Below are 16,225 nucleotides of genomic sequence, written 5' to 3' on the forward strand. Positions count from 1 at the left end.
GAGAGCATCAGCCGCCTTCATCTCTTGCTTCGTGCGTGTTCCAGGAACCAATAATTCCCAAACCTGTGGTGAGCCACCGAAGATCGGCAACTGGCTTGCGGCACTGGAAGCAGCGCCCGTAGGAAAGCTGCGGGGCGGGAGGGATTGAGACACGCAATTGCACTTTCTTCACGAGGGTCCAGCGGATGTCGCCCGCTGCTCCAGCAACCGCAGACGCCGCAGCCCGCAGCTACAAGGCAGTTTCGGACTTGTGTGCAGGATGCCCCTTCCTCTGGAATTCACGTGGATTTTGTTAGGCAACGTTTTTTGGACGAGCTGACCGTGGAGCCTGCCTCTCCCCGCCGAGTAAACACGCCGCTCCGCCTTCGGGTATGGCCACGGGGACGCAGCGTCGCGTCGTCACGCCGTCACCTTTGGGTTCGCAAGCCAGACGTCGCTCCACTCGCTCGCTTTCTCCCCCACGGCAGCGGCGGGCTCCGTCTCTGTGCATTTATATTAACCCCGCGTCATCCCCGCTCCTGTACCTGCGAAAGCCCTTTCTATGGGCTGGGGGGGGGGGGGGGGAGTGAGGGTTTAAAGATGTGATTGGGCAGATTTTTTAGCTTAAGAGCTTTGATTGCAAGCGAGGTCACCGGCAGGGAGTGTTTGGGGCAATTTCTCCCATGCTCTTGTGAGGACAAAACTGCATCGTGCCGGTGGGGGGGATTCTAAGATTGGCCGATAGAACTGGCTATTCCGGGAAGGGGCCTGCAAGTCTTTCAGGTGAATTTCCTTCTTCCTTGCGTTACTGTGCAGTAGTCACTTCACCTTCCCGCCTCCTGCTCAGGGCGGCAGCTGTGCTGCGTTTTCGCCTCTGCAGGTGTCTCGTCCCAGCAGCTCAGGGACAGGGAGGAAGGGGAGGGGGGGGGGGGCTTAATTTTTTGTATCCGCAGCCCGCCAAAAAAAAAAAAAAAAAAATGTAAAAAGTGTTCTGCCTTAGTTCGGGACAGCTCAGACCCACGTCCCACACCCTGGCCGTCCCCACTGTCTCATTCCATTAAAACGAGGGATTCCAGCCCCGTGGACCTTCCCAAAAATGGGAGCACAGCCAAGAGGTTTCCCCCGAGATTTTCAGAGCACAGTGGAAAAGCAGGGCTGACACCAAAGAACGTCACGGCTGATTCAGGAAGGGAGGGGTCTGCGGAGGCCCCAGGACAATTTGGGGGGGGGGGGGGAGGGAGGGGGATTGGAGTACAAGAAATGAGATGGGAAAGGTTGTCTGAGGGTCTTCTCTTCCTGCCCTAAAAAAAAAACGAGTCCATGCAGCCTGTGCTCCTGCTCTCTCCCTCACACCAGGAACCCCTCCCTGGCCTGGGCGGGTATCATGACGGGCACGCCGCCGACCCGCGTGACGTTGTAGGGGGTGAGCTGGCTGGCTCCGGGCAGGGCGCCGGCAGGGCTCGCCTCTCCCTCGGAGTCCGGGGTGTAGCTGGGGGACCTGACGTGGATGCTGGGAAGGTTGCTGTAGCCGGGCGCCGGGGTGCGCACGGGGGGGGGCGGCGGCGCGGGCAGCGTCGCTCGTGGGGCCGAGGGCGGTGGTGGGCCGGGTGGGAGTGGCGTTGCTGGCGTCGCTCCTCTGGCTGGGCACCCTCGCGGGCCGGGCAGAGGCGGCATTGCTGGCACTGCTTCCGCGGCTGGACGCCCGCCCCGCCTGGTTGGGATGGCTCTGGTCCTCGGTGGAGGCCGCGTTGTACTTCTTGCGCAGGGAGTAGCTGATGTGGTGGGGGCGGTAGGCCATGGCCGTGCGGATGCTGCTGAAACGGCTGCTGGGGTTGCTGGGCGGAGCCGCCACATCCTCCCTAGGAGAAGGAAACAAAAGTCAGCGGCTGCAAACATTCCCTAAAATTATGGCTGTAAACTCACATCCCCCCCCGAGGCCAACCACCGTAAACTTTTCCTATAATTGGTAGCCGTAAACAAACATTCCCTTGAGTCATTCACTGTTAACATTCCCTCAGGTGTAAACATTGCATACAGCCAGCAGCTGTAAACTTTCCTTGTGTTTTTTTTTGTCCCCAGAGGATTCCTGCTTAGTGGTTTACCATCCCCTGGCTCACCGCCATTGTGCTATCAGAGAGGGGGGAGGTGGATTCGGCGTGCTGGCGATCAGTCTGCCTTCAGCCCAGCTTGGCCTCGCACCATAAAACCCACCCTCCTCCCCGTTAACATTCTACTGACCTGAGCCTCCCCCAGTTCCTTCCTCATTATTCCTTACAAAGACACCGCATTCGCTTCAGTTACTGCTATGGCCTCCCTGCCTCTGTGCCTCACAGGCGGAGGCGAATCCTTTCGTTACAAAGACACCGCATTCGCTTCAGTCACTGCCATGGCCTCCCTGCCTCTGTGCCTCACAGGCGGAGGCGAATCCTTTCGTTACAAAGACACCGCATTCGCTTCAGTCACTGCCATGGCCTCCCTGCCTCTGTGCCTCACAGGCGGAGGCGAATCCTTTCGTTACAAAGACACCGCATTCGCTTCAGTCACTGCCATGGCCTCCCTGCCTCTGTGCCTCACAGGCGGAGGCGAATCCTTTCGTTACAAAGACACCGCATTCGCTTCAGTCACTGCCATGGCCTCCCTGCCTCTGTGCCTCACAGGCGGAGGCGAATCCTTTCGTTACAAAGACACCGCATTCGCTTCAGTCACTGCCATGGCCTCCCTGCCTCTGTGCTTCGCAGGCGGAGGCGAATCCTTTCGTTACAAAGACACCGCATTCGCTTCAGTTACTGCCATGGCCTCCCTGCCTCTGTGCCTCACAGGCGGAGGAGTCGAAGCCTCGTTGTGATCACATCCGGAGCAGAAGGCAGGTCTTGTTCACTGCCGGGGCCTTCCTTCCTTGGTATAGCAAAGCACGGCTGGGCTTCAAGGCACGAGGCCAGCTGGCTTCCAGGGAACAAGGAACGCATCTCCAGGCTGTCAGGTGAGCACGGAGGGATTTTTTTGGCTGCATTGGTGCCTCCCAATGAGATCGTTGCACCCGTGCCGTGACAGAAGCCAGGGGACGTTGGGCACGATCTCAGTCTCTCAGCCCCTGCTGCCGGGGCCCCTTCTGTCCCGCCGCTGAAAGCTGTGCAGTCATGTCCCATCGGTCCGGGGAGGGAGGCCTGCCTGCTGCTTGCACTTTGCTAATGAATCTGCAGTATGAAGCCAACTTTTTATACAGCCACGAGCGTTCAGCATTGCGGCTGGAGAGCTTCCCCAGCTGCGGGCCATGGCTACCACGTTGCACGAGAGCGTGGACGTGGCAGCGGGGCCGATGGGTGTGGGCCAGGGGCTGCAAGTCTGTCGCTGCGGCAGAAGTGCACAGTAAGCGGTGACCCCCCCCCCCTATTCGCATCCCTCCTCCCTCGTCTACCGGGACCGCGCTTACCTGATGTCGTTTGCTATCTCCTTCTCATATCGCTTCTTGTTGCAGCAGCAGATCAGACACCAGATAAGGAGCAGGAGGAGGAGGAGGAGCAGCAGGGCGCCCAAGACAGCACCGACGATGATCCCCACGCGATTCCCACCTATAGGCCCAGAGGAGGAAAAAGAAATCGATAAGACGCCACATTACTCTCTTATCTCCTGCACAGCCCGAGGGGTCGTCGCAGAGCACAGAGGTGGATGACATTCTCTCGCCTGCCAAGGAGCGTGGGGTGGTCCCGGCTAAGCGTGTAACGATCTGTGGTGGCAGCTCCCCCAGGACAGAATACGGAGGAGCAAAGTCCTGGGTTCGGCGCTGGGGTGTACCTCTCCCCTTCCACACTGTGCTCAGGCGCTTCTCACTGACGCGGGCCTTGGCTCCCCACTGGGTTTCTATCCAGGAACCTTGAACTAAACTAATTAGGGACCAGGTGAGGATTTGCGCGCGCCCCCCCCCCCCCCCATGCACGAGCGCGGCAAGCTCAGATTCTGGCACGTGCGTGCGTTTATACACGCGCCTCCCCCCTCCCCCCCGATTGGTCTGGGTGTGGGCGTGCACCTGGTCGCGTGGCACCCCTGGATTTGCGAGCGTGCACGCGACACTATGGGGCGCCCCGTTCTCCGCCCGTGTACATGGCGGGCCGAGGCCTGCGTCTGCCCTGGCACCCAGGCCTCTGCATGTGCCTCAGGCGCTCACCTGAGGCAGAGAGGATGACGGTGCATTCGTCGTGTCCCACGTTGTTCACCGCCGAGCACCGGTAAGTCCCCGCGTACGCCTTGCTGTTATTTCGAATTAAAAGGTCTCCGTTTAAGATTCCTGCAGGCATCAGAAACAAAATGGTGAGGAAAGCAAGGCCTGAGTTTGCAGTTTTAACTTGACCCCAGATCAGACTGCCCAAGTGCGAGGGCCATGTTGAGATAACACCCCCCCCCCCCCAGAGTAAGGCAGCTCCTTCCCCCTACTACGAAGAAACCTTGGCACGCGGTGACTTCTGCGGCCTGAACTGTGCTGTCCCTGGGCTGTTAGCAAAGCTCCTATGGAGGAGGAGAGGAGAAGCGACGGCCTGTGCTTCAGAGGCTGGGGTCTCCGGGCTGCACAGAACGGGAGACTGAACAGGCACGGCCAGTGGTACAACAAGGGTGAGATCTGGGGGGTGGTTATGGTGATGTTAAGAGGCGTTGGGTCGGTACAGGGATCTGCACTCCTGCCGGCAAAGGGCCTGTGCGCGCACTAAAACCCTCTTGGGTGGGCTGGGGTTATGACATTGCAATCCAAAAACCACTGCCCGATGGGAAAGAACCAGATATTAGATGGGGGGTTTAAGAGTCAAGATACTTTTGCTGTTTGCTATTGATCTGGATAAGAAACATGACCCAGAGAGAGATCCATGAGCAATGCCAGACAAAATGATGGGGATCATAGCCCCGGATAGGTTGATCCAGTCCTTGTTTTACCCAATGGCATGCAGGGATCCGCATTGTCCTAAGTGCCATGGGGTATAAACAGGACTGGCTCAGCCATCATTACCCTAAGCTCTAAGCCTGGGTCCCTGCTGCAGCAAGGCTTGCCAGAGCCTTGTACGGGGGGCGACGGGGGACGTGTGAGCCGGCCACCTCAAGAAGGTGACCAGGACGAAATGCTTTCCCGGAGTAGGGTTGCCAGCTCCACCCCAGATTGACCCAGTCTTGGTTTTGCCCTGTTGCATGCAGGGAGATGTAGTTCCGATTGTCTCATTCATGCCCTTCAGATAATCAGAACCGCAAGTCCATGCAGAATCAGGACTGGATCAACTTGTTGGGTCGTCCTCTGCTGCTGCTGCTCCCAGGCCTCTCTTGGCCTCTACTGAGGCCTGGGCTGCAGCCGTCGATTCCTCGGGTGGAGGGAGGAGGATTCTGTGGGGGGATTAGGTCTCCAGCCATGGAGGAGAGTTCTGCTGATGCTGTTGCTCACTGCTTCCTTTTTTTTTTTTTTTTTGCTAGTTTGCGTATTTGGTGGTTTTCCAGTTGTCTTGGGAACTAACGGTAGCCCCAGCTCGCTCCGCTCCCCTTTTCAGAAGGGAAGAGGTTATTTTCTGGTTTTTGTAGTTTCGTTTTTCTCTTCTCCTTCTTTTCAGACCCCAAGTTTCTTTTTTTTTTTATTATGCCAAGAAGGGAGCCAGGGGAGAGGAGCGGGGTCAGAAGGCGGCCAGGAAGCCCCAGGCAGCAGTCACACGGTGCCCTCAGGTCCCCCACTAATCAGTGAAACTGCCTTACAGGCTGAGAATCGGGGGGAGGGACGGACTTCCTGGCGTCCCCTTTCCCCTCCCCACTAGAAAGCGATGAGGGGCTGCCGGCAGGTGACAACCCCCAGGGATGATCAGGGTTTTGTGGCCCCTGAACGAGAGGTAGGGAAAGTAGCCCCCAACCCCCCCCCCAGGAGGAGAATACCTTGCTCTCAATCTCCCCAAAACATGGAGGAGGACCCCAAAGGATCAGCTCCAGGAAACCACTGCTGCTGCAGTGTCTGCCGCTTGGGACCAGCTGGCACCTGCTCTCTCCATCGGGAGGGCGCCCCCTGATGATGTAAGGGGCTGCCTGCACCTGCTCTCTCCATCGGGAGGGCGCCCTCTGATGATGTAAGGGGCTGCCTGCACCTGCTCTCTCCATCGGGAGGGCTCCCTCTGATGATGTAAGGGGCTGCCTGCACCTGCTCTCTCCATCGGGAGGGCTCCCTCTGATGATGTAAGGGCTGCCTGCACCTGCTCTCTCCATCGGGAGGGCTCCCTCTGATGATGTAAGGGGCTGCCTGCAGCTGCTCTCTCCATCGGGAGGGCGCCCCCTGATGATGTAAGGGGCTGCCTGCAGCTGCTCTCTCCATCGGGAGGTCGCCCTCTGATGTAAGGGGCTGCCTGCACCTGCTCTCTCCATCGGGAGGGCGCCCCCTGATGATGTAAGGGGCTGCCTGCACCTGCTCTCTCCATCGGGAGGGGCGCCCCCTGATGATGTAAGGGGCTGCCTGCACCTGCTCTCTCCATCGGGAGGGCGCCCCCTGATGATGTAAGGGGCTGCCTGCACCTGCTCTCTCCATCGGGAGGGCGCCCCCTGATGATGTAAGGGGCTGCCTGCACCTGCTCTCTCCATCGGGAGGGCGCCCCCTGATGATGTAAGGGGCTGCCTGCACCTGCTCTCTCCATCGGGAGGGCGCCCTCTGATGATGTAAGGGGCTGCCTGCACCTGCTCTCTCCATCGGGAGGGCGCCCTCTGATGATGTAAGGGGCTGCCTGCACCTGCTCTCTCCATCGGGAGGGCGCCCCCTGATGATGTAAGGGGCTGCCTGCACCTGCTCTCTCCATCGGGAGGGCGCCCTCTGATGATGTAAGGGGCTGCCTGCACCTGCTCTCTCCATCGGGAGGGCGCCCTCTGATGATGTAAGGGGCTGCCTGCACCTGCTCTCTCCATCGGGAGGGTGCCCTCTGATGATGAAAGGGGCTGCCTGCACCTGCTCTATCCATCGGGAGGGCGCCCCCTGATGATGTAAGGGGCTGCCTGAAGCTGAAGGGTCAGAAAGGAAGGGAGAGAGTGACCACCCAGGAGGCGAGGGCGGGCAGAGGGAATAAACGCCTCAGGAGCGCCTGGAAGACCCCTGAAGGAAGAGGGGCAGAGTAGCCGGAGGCGATTCCCCTGCAGGCCCAAGGAGCGTGAATGAAGCAGTGAAGGAGGGGTAGCGTGTGTGTGTGTATGTGTGTGGGGGGGGGGGGGGGGGGGTGTCAGGGGACCAGAAGTCATCGCGCTCCCCAGAGGTCGCTCAGCTGTCGCCGCTTACCTTCCCCAATCTGTGAATCCCCTCCTCCCCCTCACACCAGATTGCACATCCCGTTGGTGGAGCTGGGTTAAGGGTATTGGGGGGGGGGGGGGGGGGGGGGGGGAGAAGGAATAAGACCCCTGAGATGGGGAGCAGCCTTCGTACCTGCTGCTCCTATGCCGGACCCTCTCCCCACCGCTCCTAAGCGCAGGAGACGGGAGGAGAGCAGAGGATGCTCTGGGGCAAAGAGCTGGACCTCCTCCTTGCCTGCCTGGACGCAGGAATATGCCTGGAGTCGGGCGCAGGACACCCTGGGGTTCGCCCCTGCTTCATGCTCTGCGGGGCCAGGACCCTCGCTCCTCCCGGACGAGGTTAAAGATACCCAGGCCAGTCTAGGCAGTGCAGCAGGGCCCAGAACCGCGCGGGCCGCTCGTCCACGTGTACCTCTGCGATGTTACCTCACTTCTGGGCACTTTGGTCTCCCCCTGCCGTCTCAGTTTAGGTGAGGGCAGAAGAGTACTGGAGTGTCTTCGTCTCACGGTCTTTTTTCCTGCGTGGGCCTCATCCTGAGAGGGAGGATTGTTGTTGGGTTTTTTTTTTTTTTGCAGTCTTTGACTGGCGCAAGGGGAGTGGCAGTTAGCCGGTGTTATCCAAAAGTCGATCCGTTTCTCTGCGAGCTTGATGAAACCTGAGAGCTTCTGCCCGCTATTACTCTTTTTAGCGGTCACCCCCAGGGGTCGCGGGGCCCGGTGGTTCCCCGTGGGTGACGGGGGTTCTGGCTTGGCGACTCTCTGCCACGTGAATGCTTAAGGCGCTGTCTGACCGAGCAGATGCTGAGGTGAACGCCCGTGGCAGGGGCTGCCTTTGATCAGCCTGGGGCGAGCTGGAGACTCTACCGCCAAGGGCGCGATGCCCCACAACCCCGGCGGAAGTTGTTGAAGAGGAGCCGAGACCAACGCAGGCCGAGGAACTGGAAACAGCAATAAAAGCAGATGTTCAGGAGGCTTAAGGCCTTGCATTTTCAGAAGCTCCTGCGTCAGTCAGACGTGGAGAGCCGCAGCAGAAACGCATCCAGTCAGACGTCCTCTGAATCTGAAATAAAATCTCACAAGTGCCACCTTCGAAAACGCCCCGTTGCCTTCATAGGGGCAATTCCCACAGCTATTCCTATGCAGAAAGCCCTCCCCACCCCCACCCCGTCCCCATACCTGCGTTCATAGAGGGCGGCACGGTGGTGCTGTCCCCAGATATTTTCTCCCACTTGTAGGTGAGGGGTGGGGACCCCTGGTCCGACTTGCACTTCAGGGTCACGTCCTTGCCTTCCGCCTGCTCTCCGTCCACCCAGCACTGGGGTTTGGATGGCTTCACTGGAGAGAATAAAACGCAGAGGGTAAGCCGGGGCGGCCACTCGCCACCCAGCGCTGATATACAGGAGAGAAGGAAAGGGTGCCCGTCCCTCCCCCAGCGCTGAAATACAGGAGAGAAGGAAAGGGCGCCCGCCCCTCCCCCAGCGCTGAAATACAGGAGAGAAGGAAAGGGTGCCCGTCCCTCCCCCAGCGCTGAGATACAGGAGAGAAGGAAAGGGCGCCCGCCCCTCCCCCAGCGCTGAGATACAGGAGAGAAGGAAAGGGTGCCCGTCCCTCCCCCAGCGCTGAAATACAGGAGAGAAGGAAAGGGTGCCCGTCCCTCCCCCAGCGCTGAAATACAGGAGAGAAGGAAGGGTGCCCGTCCCTCCCCCAGCGCTGAAATACAGGAGAGAAGGAAAGGGTGCCCGTCCCTCCCCCAGCGCTGAAATACAGGAGAGAAGGAAAGGGTGCCCGTCCCTCCCCCAGCGCTGAAATACAGGAGAGAAGGAAAGGGTGCCCGTCCCTCCCCCAGCGCTGAAATACAGGAGAGAAGGAAAGGGTGCCCGCCCCTCCCCCAGCGCTGAGATACAGGAGAGAAGGAAAGGGTGCCCGTCCCTCCCCCAGCGCTGAAATACAGGAGAGAAGGAAAGGGTGCCCGTCCCTCCCCCAGCGCTGAGATACAGGAGAGAAGGAAAGGGTGCCCGTCCCTCCCCCAGCGCTGATATACAGGAGAGAAGGAAAGGGCGCCCGTCCCTCCCCCAGCGCTGAAAATACAGGAGAGAAGGAAAGGGTGCCCCGCCCCTCCCCCAGCGCTGAGATACAGGAGAGAAGGAAAGGGTGCCCGTCCCTCCCCCAGCGCTGAAATACAGGAGAGAAGGAAAGGGTGCCCGTCCCTCCCCCAGCGCTGAAATACAGGAGAGAAGGAAAGGGTGCCCGTCCCTCCCCCAGCGCTGAAATACAGGAGAGAAGGAAAGGGTGCCCGTCCCTCCCCCAGCGCTGAAATACAGGAGAGAAGGAAAGGGTGCCCGTCCCTCCCCCAGCGGAAAGGGTGCCCGTCCCTCCCCCAGCGCTGAGATACAGGAGAGGAGGAAAGGGTGCCCGCCCCTCCCCCAGCGCTGAGATACAGGAGAGAAGGAAAGGGTGCCCGTCCCTCCCCCAGCGCTGAGATACAGGAGAGGAGGAAAGGGTGCCCGTCCCTCCCCCAGCGCTGAGATACAGGAGAGGAGGAAAGGGTGCCCGTCCCTCCCCCAGCGCTGAGATACAGGAGAGAAGGAAAGGGTGCCCGTCCCTCCCAGAGAAGGAAAGGGTGCCCGTCCCTCCCCCAGCGCTGAGATACAGGAGAGAAGGAAAGGGCGCCCGACCCTCCCCCAGCGCTGAGATACAGGAGAGAAGGAAAGGGCGCCCGACCCTCCCCCAGCGCTGAAATACAGGAGAGAAGGAAAGGGCGCCCGTCCCTCCCCCAGCGCTGATATACAGGAGAGAAGGAAAGGGTGCCCGTCCCTCCCCCAGCGCTGAGATACAGGAGAGAAGGAAAGGGCGCCCGTCCCTCCCCCAGCGCTGAGATACACGAGAGAAGGAAAGGGCGCCCGTCCCTCCCCCAGCGCTGAGATACAGGAGAGAAGGAAAGGGCGCCCGTCCCTCCCCCAGCGCTGAGATACAGGAGAGAAGGAAAGGGCGCCCGTCCCTCCCCCAGCGCTGAAATACAGGAGAGAAGGAAAGGGCGCCCGTCCCTCCCCCAGCGCTGAGATACAGGAGAGAAGGAAAGGGTGCCCGTCCCTCCCCCAGCACTGATATACAGAAGAGAAGGAAAGGGTGCCCGTCCCTCCCCCAGCGCTGAGATACAGGAGAGAAGGAAAGGGCGCCCGTCCCTCCCCCAGCGCTGATACAGGAGAGAAGGAAAGGGTGCCCGTCCCTCCCCAGCGCTGAAATACAGGAGAGAAGGAAAGGGTGCCCGTCCCTCCCCCAGCGCTGAAATACAGGAGAGGAGGAAAGGGTGCCCGTCCCTCCCCCAGCGCTGATATACAGGAGAGGAGGAAAGGGTGCCCGTCCCTCCCCCAGCGCTGAAATACAGGAGAGAAGGAAAGGGTGCCCGTCCCTCCCCCAGCGCTGAGATTACAGGAGAGAAGGAAAGGGTGCCCGTCCCTCCCCCAGCGCTGAGATACAGGAGAGAAGGAAAAGGGTGCCCGTCCCTCCCCCAGCGCTGAGATACAGGAGAGAAGGAAAGGGTGCCCGTCCCTCCCCCAGCGCTGAAATACAGGAGAGAAGGAAAGGGTGCCCGTCCCTCCCCCAGCGCTGAGATACAGGAGAGAAGGAAAGGGTTGCCCGTCCCTCCCCCAGCGCTGAAATACAGGAGAGAAGGAAAGGGTGCCCGTCCCTCCCCCAGCGCTGAAATACAGGAGAGGAGGAAAGGGTGCCCGTCCCTCCCCCAGCGCTGATATACAGGAGAGAAGGAAAGGGTGCCCGTCCCTCCCCCAGCGCTGGTAGGGGTAATGGGGGGGGGAGAGGATCGTACCTGGCCCGTACGCCGTACTGAGGGCCGAGGCCCCTAAATCGTACCTAGCACATTGACTGTGACCTTCCTGCTGGCCAGCCCCGGGTTCTTCTTCACTTTGCACTCGTACGTGCCAGTGTCCTTCACCTCCAGGTAGGTGATGATGATGGAGGCGTCTCCCTGGCTCGGATCTTGCGCCGAGAAGTGGAGCCGCTGCTGCAGCCCCGGGGGTGCCTTCGAGATGACCTGCTTGTCCATGTACGTCATGATCTGGCGAGAAACACACAGGTCGGCGCCTGCTCGGCATTCTAGGGGTGGGTTGTTGGTTTTTTTTCAATATTTAAAAGCCCGGTGAGTGAAAAAAGTTACATGGATAACTTTAGCTGAGTATCTTCAGCTGGGGTACTTAGCCGGTTCAGTTTCCCCGAATATCCCAACCAAAGTTAACTTCACCTGGCTAACTTCCCACTGGCCACACCACTGACCATTGACCTTCACGTGGTCACTTCTAGCGTTTCCATCTTTTACTCACTGTGGAGACCTCTAGTGGTGAAAGTCAGTATTGCGCCTTACATTTGAAATCCATCAAAAGTAGAACCGAATTACTTTTAAGGCAGTGTTTCCCAAACCTGCCCCAGGGGAAGGCAGTCGGCTTTTCAGGTTATCCACAATGAGCATGCAGGAGATAAGATTGCACATGCTGACTCCATTGCATGCAAACTTATCTCGTGGATATTCATTGTGCACATCCTGAAAAGCTGCCTGGCTGGAGGTCCTCCGGGACAGATTTGGGAACCCCTGCTTCACTGTGTTTCTTAATGCCTGCTCTCTAAATCCCGGCGCAAGCAACATTGTGTACTTTGGAGATATGTTCGGAGATGGCGTTCTTGACAAAGAGTTTTGTGCATTGCTGGAGACTGTGCAGATGGGTGGTGGGAGAGGCTCCCACATTGGCCACGTGGCGTGCAGACACGACAGCACTGCCGTCGATGGATTTTCGTACATGGCGCATGGGTTTTGGAGGGAAGAGCAGTAGAAGCTTCCCCAGCGTATGGGGGGGGGGTGGTCATTGATAGTCTGCCTCCCGCTTTAAAGGTTACATTTCCTCTGACACATCCCAATAGTGAGGTGGATGGTCCATCCAGCTCCTAACTGAGGGGAGCAGCTCCCGATAGTTTGGTTATAGGGCTCTGCTTAGGTCACACCATGGGGGGTGGGGAGTGGGGAGGGATTGGAGGGTCGTGCGTTTTCGATATGGCTGTGATCTGACTGTATAATAATGGCCGCTGCTCTTCTTTTAAGGTTTAATTTGCTCGGTGTTTGCTCAGGACATGGCATGTATTTGTATTTGGGTTACTTCTTCTTAAATGAATAAAGATATTATGGGGGGGGGGGGGAAAAAGATTCTAGTTTACTTTTCCATTCGGTAATCTAGATTTCATGCACTTTGATGTTCTCTGGGTACCCTGTATGTATAACCTTGTTCCGGCTGTTCTGTATTGTAAACATTTTTCCTCCTCGACAGCATGCGCCCCCCCCCCCCCCCCCCAGCATTCTTGCTAGAAAGGAGGAAATGAAGTGACAGTATCCTTGGAGCTAATTGTGAAGAGCAGCAAACGGGGGAGGGGGGGGCAGATTGCCTCATCACCTGTGATACAGAACCCAGGACCTGTGGCTGCCGCCGTACCACTCCCGCTCTCAGCGCTTTAGTGCCACAGTGAAAGGGGGGAGAGGGGCCCGGCCCACCCTAGAGCATGAGCCATGGCTCCCCTGCAGCCTGCCAGGCCCTTTCCGCAGATGGCTGGGGCCCCGCCCGGGGTCGGAAGGCTTACCACGGTGTCCAGAGCGGTAGGGTCAGTGTTCATTAAAGCCCACTCGATGTCCAGATTCCCAGTCTCGGAAGGGTCCAGGGCATAGGAGCACATCATTTGCACAGTCTCCCCTTGGGCCTTGTAAATGGTCTCGGTACTGAGCTCCTTGATCGTCACGGCACATCCAGGAGCTAAAAGCAAGAAAAGAACCCAGAATAAGTTACAATGCACACTGTTAGAGTCAAATTATACGTGAATATTCAAAGCACAGGAGGGAGAAAGCATCCCATGAGCCTCAGAGAGAGGAGACTCATGGGAACAATGTGGCTGAAGGAGCCCATCCTATGAACCTCTGAAAGGAAGAGCCACAGGGGCAGCGCGGCTGGAGGAGCCCAAATCATGAGCCTCAGAGGGAGGAGAGCCACGAGGGCGGCCCGGCTGGGGAAACCCATCCCGCCTCTGCGAGAGGAGACAAAGGGAGCAGCGTGGCTGGGGGAACCCAAATCATGAGCCTCAGAGGGAGGAGAGCCACGAGGGCGGCCCGGCTGGGGAAACCCATCCCGCCTCTGCGAGAGGAGACAAAGGGAGCAGCGTGGCTCATTCTGCTGGTGAACATGAAAACCTCCACACAGGGAGGGCGGCTGCAGGATTAAATATGGAGTCACATCCCGCCGTGTTCACATTGGGAAGTGCAAAGCGTCACTCGCAGACAGTCCAGTTACTCCTGGACCAATGGAGGAGTCTCTCGCCCATCTCCTGCTGGGGCACACACGAGCAGTGGCGAGTCTGCAGCAAGCGTGCTTTCATGATGGCGTCGGCGGCGCGCGAGGAAAAAGCATCAGATTTGGGTTCGTCAGAGCAAGACCCAGAGCAGAAGAAGACATTTCTACACAGAATGAATATACCTGGGAAGTCTCGGGAAATGTGCATTGATTTACAGTTTCCAGGGAAATGCCTAAATGCTCAGGGCCTCTCCCTATTACTGCTCCAGGCACTCCCTCCCCTTCAGTAAGCCTGCAGGTAGGGGAGAAGCAAGCCTGGAGCACACACACTGCGGCCGTGAGTCCAGGACCTGGGGCTCAGCTGAGGGTAGAGGGGGGGACACACGTTTGTGAGCTGTGACTTATAGGGGGTGGGGGTGGTGTGGGAGACAGACAGTGTGAATTAGCAGGCAGGGGGTGGAACAGAGAAAGTTGATTAGAGGAGGATGAAATGGGGTAAACTCAAGAGTAAGCCAAGAATATATTTCTTTACAGAGAGGGTGGTGGACGCATGGAACAGCCTCCTCATGCAGGTGAAGGAGAGAAGGGCAGAATCCGAATTTTAGGATAAGCACGGGGGATCTCGGAGGGAGTGAAAGGGAGATGTGTGGATGGACAGTCAAGACAGCATCAGGGAAACAGCCTATGATAAGCATTACACACCCCCTGCTGCTAATCAACAGCAATCTCAGGGTGACCACAACTCAAAAGCTCCCAGGTATGAGAATGAGATGGTCAGAAAAGCCTGGAGCCAACTGTAGGATAATCCTTCGCACTTGGCTACAAAACCATTTTTGTCTCTTTCTCCTGCTTTGCATTGCCTTTCCCTCTTCCTTCCCGTAGATCTCCAGGATGTGGCTCTCCGTCAGGAGACGTCAGATGAGCTTTCCTGCTGCTTCCGTTGCAGGCCTGGCACGACCGGGAGTGCACACTGTGCGTTCGCACGTGGTGAGCGCTATTAGTTTCGCGGGGGAGTGTGGGGGTTGGACGCACTAATCCCCTTATCTCATAAGGGGTTGTGGACGTGCGTCCAGCCGCGGGGTAAACAGTTCCCTTGGCTGAGCGCGTTGGATTGCAGCAGCCCCATAATGTATCTGTGTGAGAGACAGAATAAAGATTTGTGCAGCTCTACCTCCCCCAATCCACAATGATCTCAGGGTGATTGGAAATCAAAAGATCCAGGTACGGAGAGCAGGAGATTTTTAAATCCTTAGTAGTTTTAATAATTGGGTGTAATTTGATGATTCTGTTCTTTTGAAATATTTAACCTTTTTTTTGGGAGGGGAGGAATAGAACATTTTTTAATTATTGGATTTTTTATTCATTGGATGTTTTGAAATTTTATTAGGGTTTGGGAGATTTTGGATACTCTTATTCATTAACTGGTTTGAAATATTTATTCTTTTTATGAAAATGACTTTACTATTCTGATTAATGTTTTATATTTCTTGATTTTATTATTTAATGTTTTTATGAAGAATGGTACTGTTTATGTTTTTCCATTGTTGCTCTGCTTGTTGTGGGTTCCAGTTCAGTTCTTCTCAGCACCTTTCTGTTTATACTTTCTGATCTCTTTATTCTGTATTTGGTGAGAGTCTCTCTATGTTCTGCATATGTGACTGAGATGAGGTATTTGGCTGGCATGTAATTTCTGTGTAGGGATCTATAGCAGCCTGGTTTCCTAATAAAGGTTTTATTGGTGTTCTAGGGCCTGGTGTAATATGTGCAGTGTTGCCTTTTCATAGATAAGGTTGTTAGGGTTCTTTTGGTATGGGAGGTTTACTATATTGTAATGGTAATTCTGTTTGTTCATGGCTTTCTGAGGGCCAAGCTCACATCCAACACGTATTAGAAAAAGTCTAATTTCATAGAAGTTACAAGCGTCTTTTTTTGCAGACTTTTCTGCTTGGCACCGCAGCAGTGCATGTAAATATAATCTGCATGTTGCAAGTGATATTTTTGCCTTAGCAGACTGTACTCTTGAATGTTGTTTCTCATGTAAAATGTGTTATAAATGCATAATTTCATTGTGTGTGTCTGTAAAGGGTGTGGGAGTGTGTGTGTGTGTGGGGGTGACGTGTGCAAGGCTGTAAGGTTTGTCTACCCTTCCCTATCCATGGGTTCTGGGCGGGGGGTGTCAGTTTTTTTAAATATAGATTGCAGGACAGAACTGGACTTTATTTGATGACCCTGGAACAAAGACTGAATGAATAGGGGGGGAGGGAGGGGCAGTAAAGCAGCTAGCAGCAGCCCTGTTCAGTTGGAAAGAAGCTGTTCTTGACTGAATGATGACCGGTGGTGGCCTTACGATTTTGCCACCGATTGGGCACCCCAACACCCCTCTCCCCGGAGGTTTAATAACCGGATGCAGAAGGTCTAAGGCTCAGCCCCCCAGGTTCCTGGGGCAGCTCGAGGATAGAGTCTGTGGCAAAATTTGAAAATTCTGAAATAAACGGATAAACATTTTGACCTTTTAGATTAAAAAAAAAAACTATTTTTAGAATGTAAACGACCTTGTGTCTGTACAATTTATTTTCTCCGAGGACAGCAGGATGGTAGACCTCACACATGTCTGACATCATCGGAAAACT

General features: G+C 56.7%; 1 protein-coding gene across 3 annotated transcripts in view; it reads right to left on the reverse strand.

The window, feature by feature from the left end:
- Positions 1–973: 973 nt before the first annotated feature.
- Positions 974–16,225, reverse strand: part of VSIG8 (V-set and immunoglobulin domain containing 8) — a 29,581-nt gene continuing 14,329 nt past the window's right edge. The window contains exons 1-7 of one of the 3 annotated variants that reach the window (XM_029581947.1): positions 13,779–13,912; positions 12,895–13,064; positions 11,128–11,332; positions 8,434–8,592; positions 4,142–4,261; positions 3,410–3,548; positions 974–1,838 (exon numbers count right to left, since the gene is read on the reverse strand). In XM_029581947.1, coding sequence (XP_029437807.1) covers positions 1,151–1,838; positions 3,410–3,548; positions 4,142–4,261; positions 8,434–8,592; positions 11,128–11,332; positions 12,895–13,064; positions 13,779–13,803 — 1,506 coding nt within the window. In that variant the 5' untranslated portion in view covers positions 13,804–13,912 and the 3' untranslated portion in view covers positions 974–1,150. Of the gene's footprint in view, positions 1,839–3,409; positions 3,549–4,141; positions 4,262–8,433; positions 8,593–11,127; positions 11,333–12,894; positions 13,065–13,778; positions 13,913–16,225 lie in introns of those variants that run through there. The other 2 variants (XM_029581948.1, XM_029581946.1) reach the window with 2 other exon arrangements.

Source organism: Rhinatrema bivittatum, chromosome 16, assembly GCF_901001135.1.
Source record: "Rhinatrema bivittatum chromosome 16, aRhiBiv1.1, whole genome shotgun sequence".
Taxonomy (NCBI): domain Eukaryota; kingdom Metazoa; phylum Chordata; class Amphibia; order Gymnophiona; family Rhinatrematidae; genus Rhinatrema; species Rhinatrema bivittatum.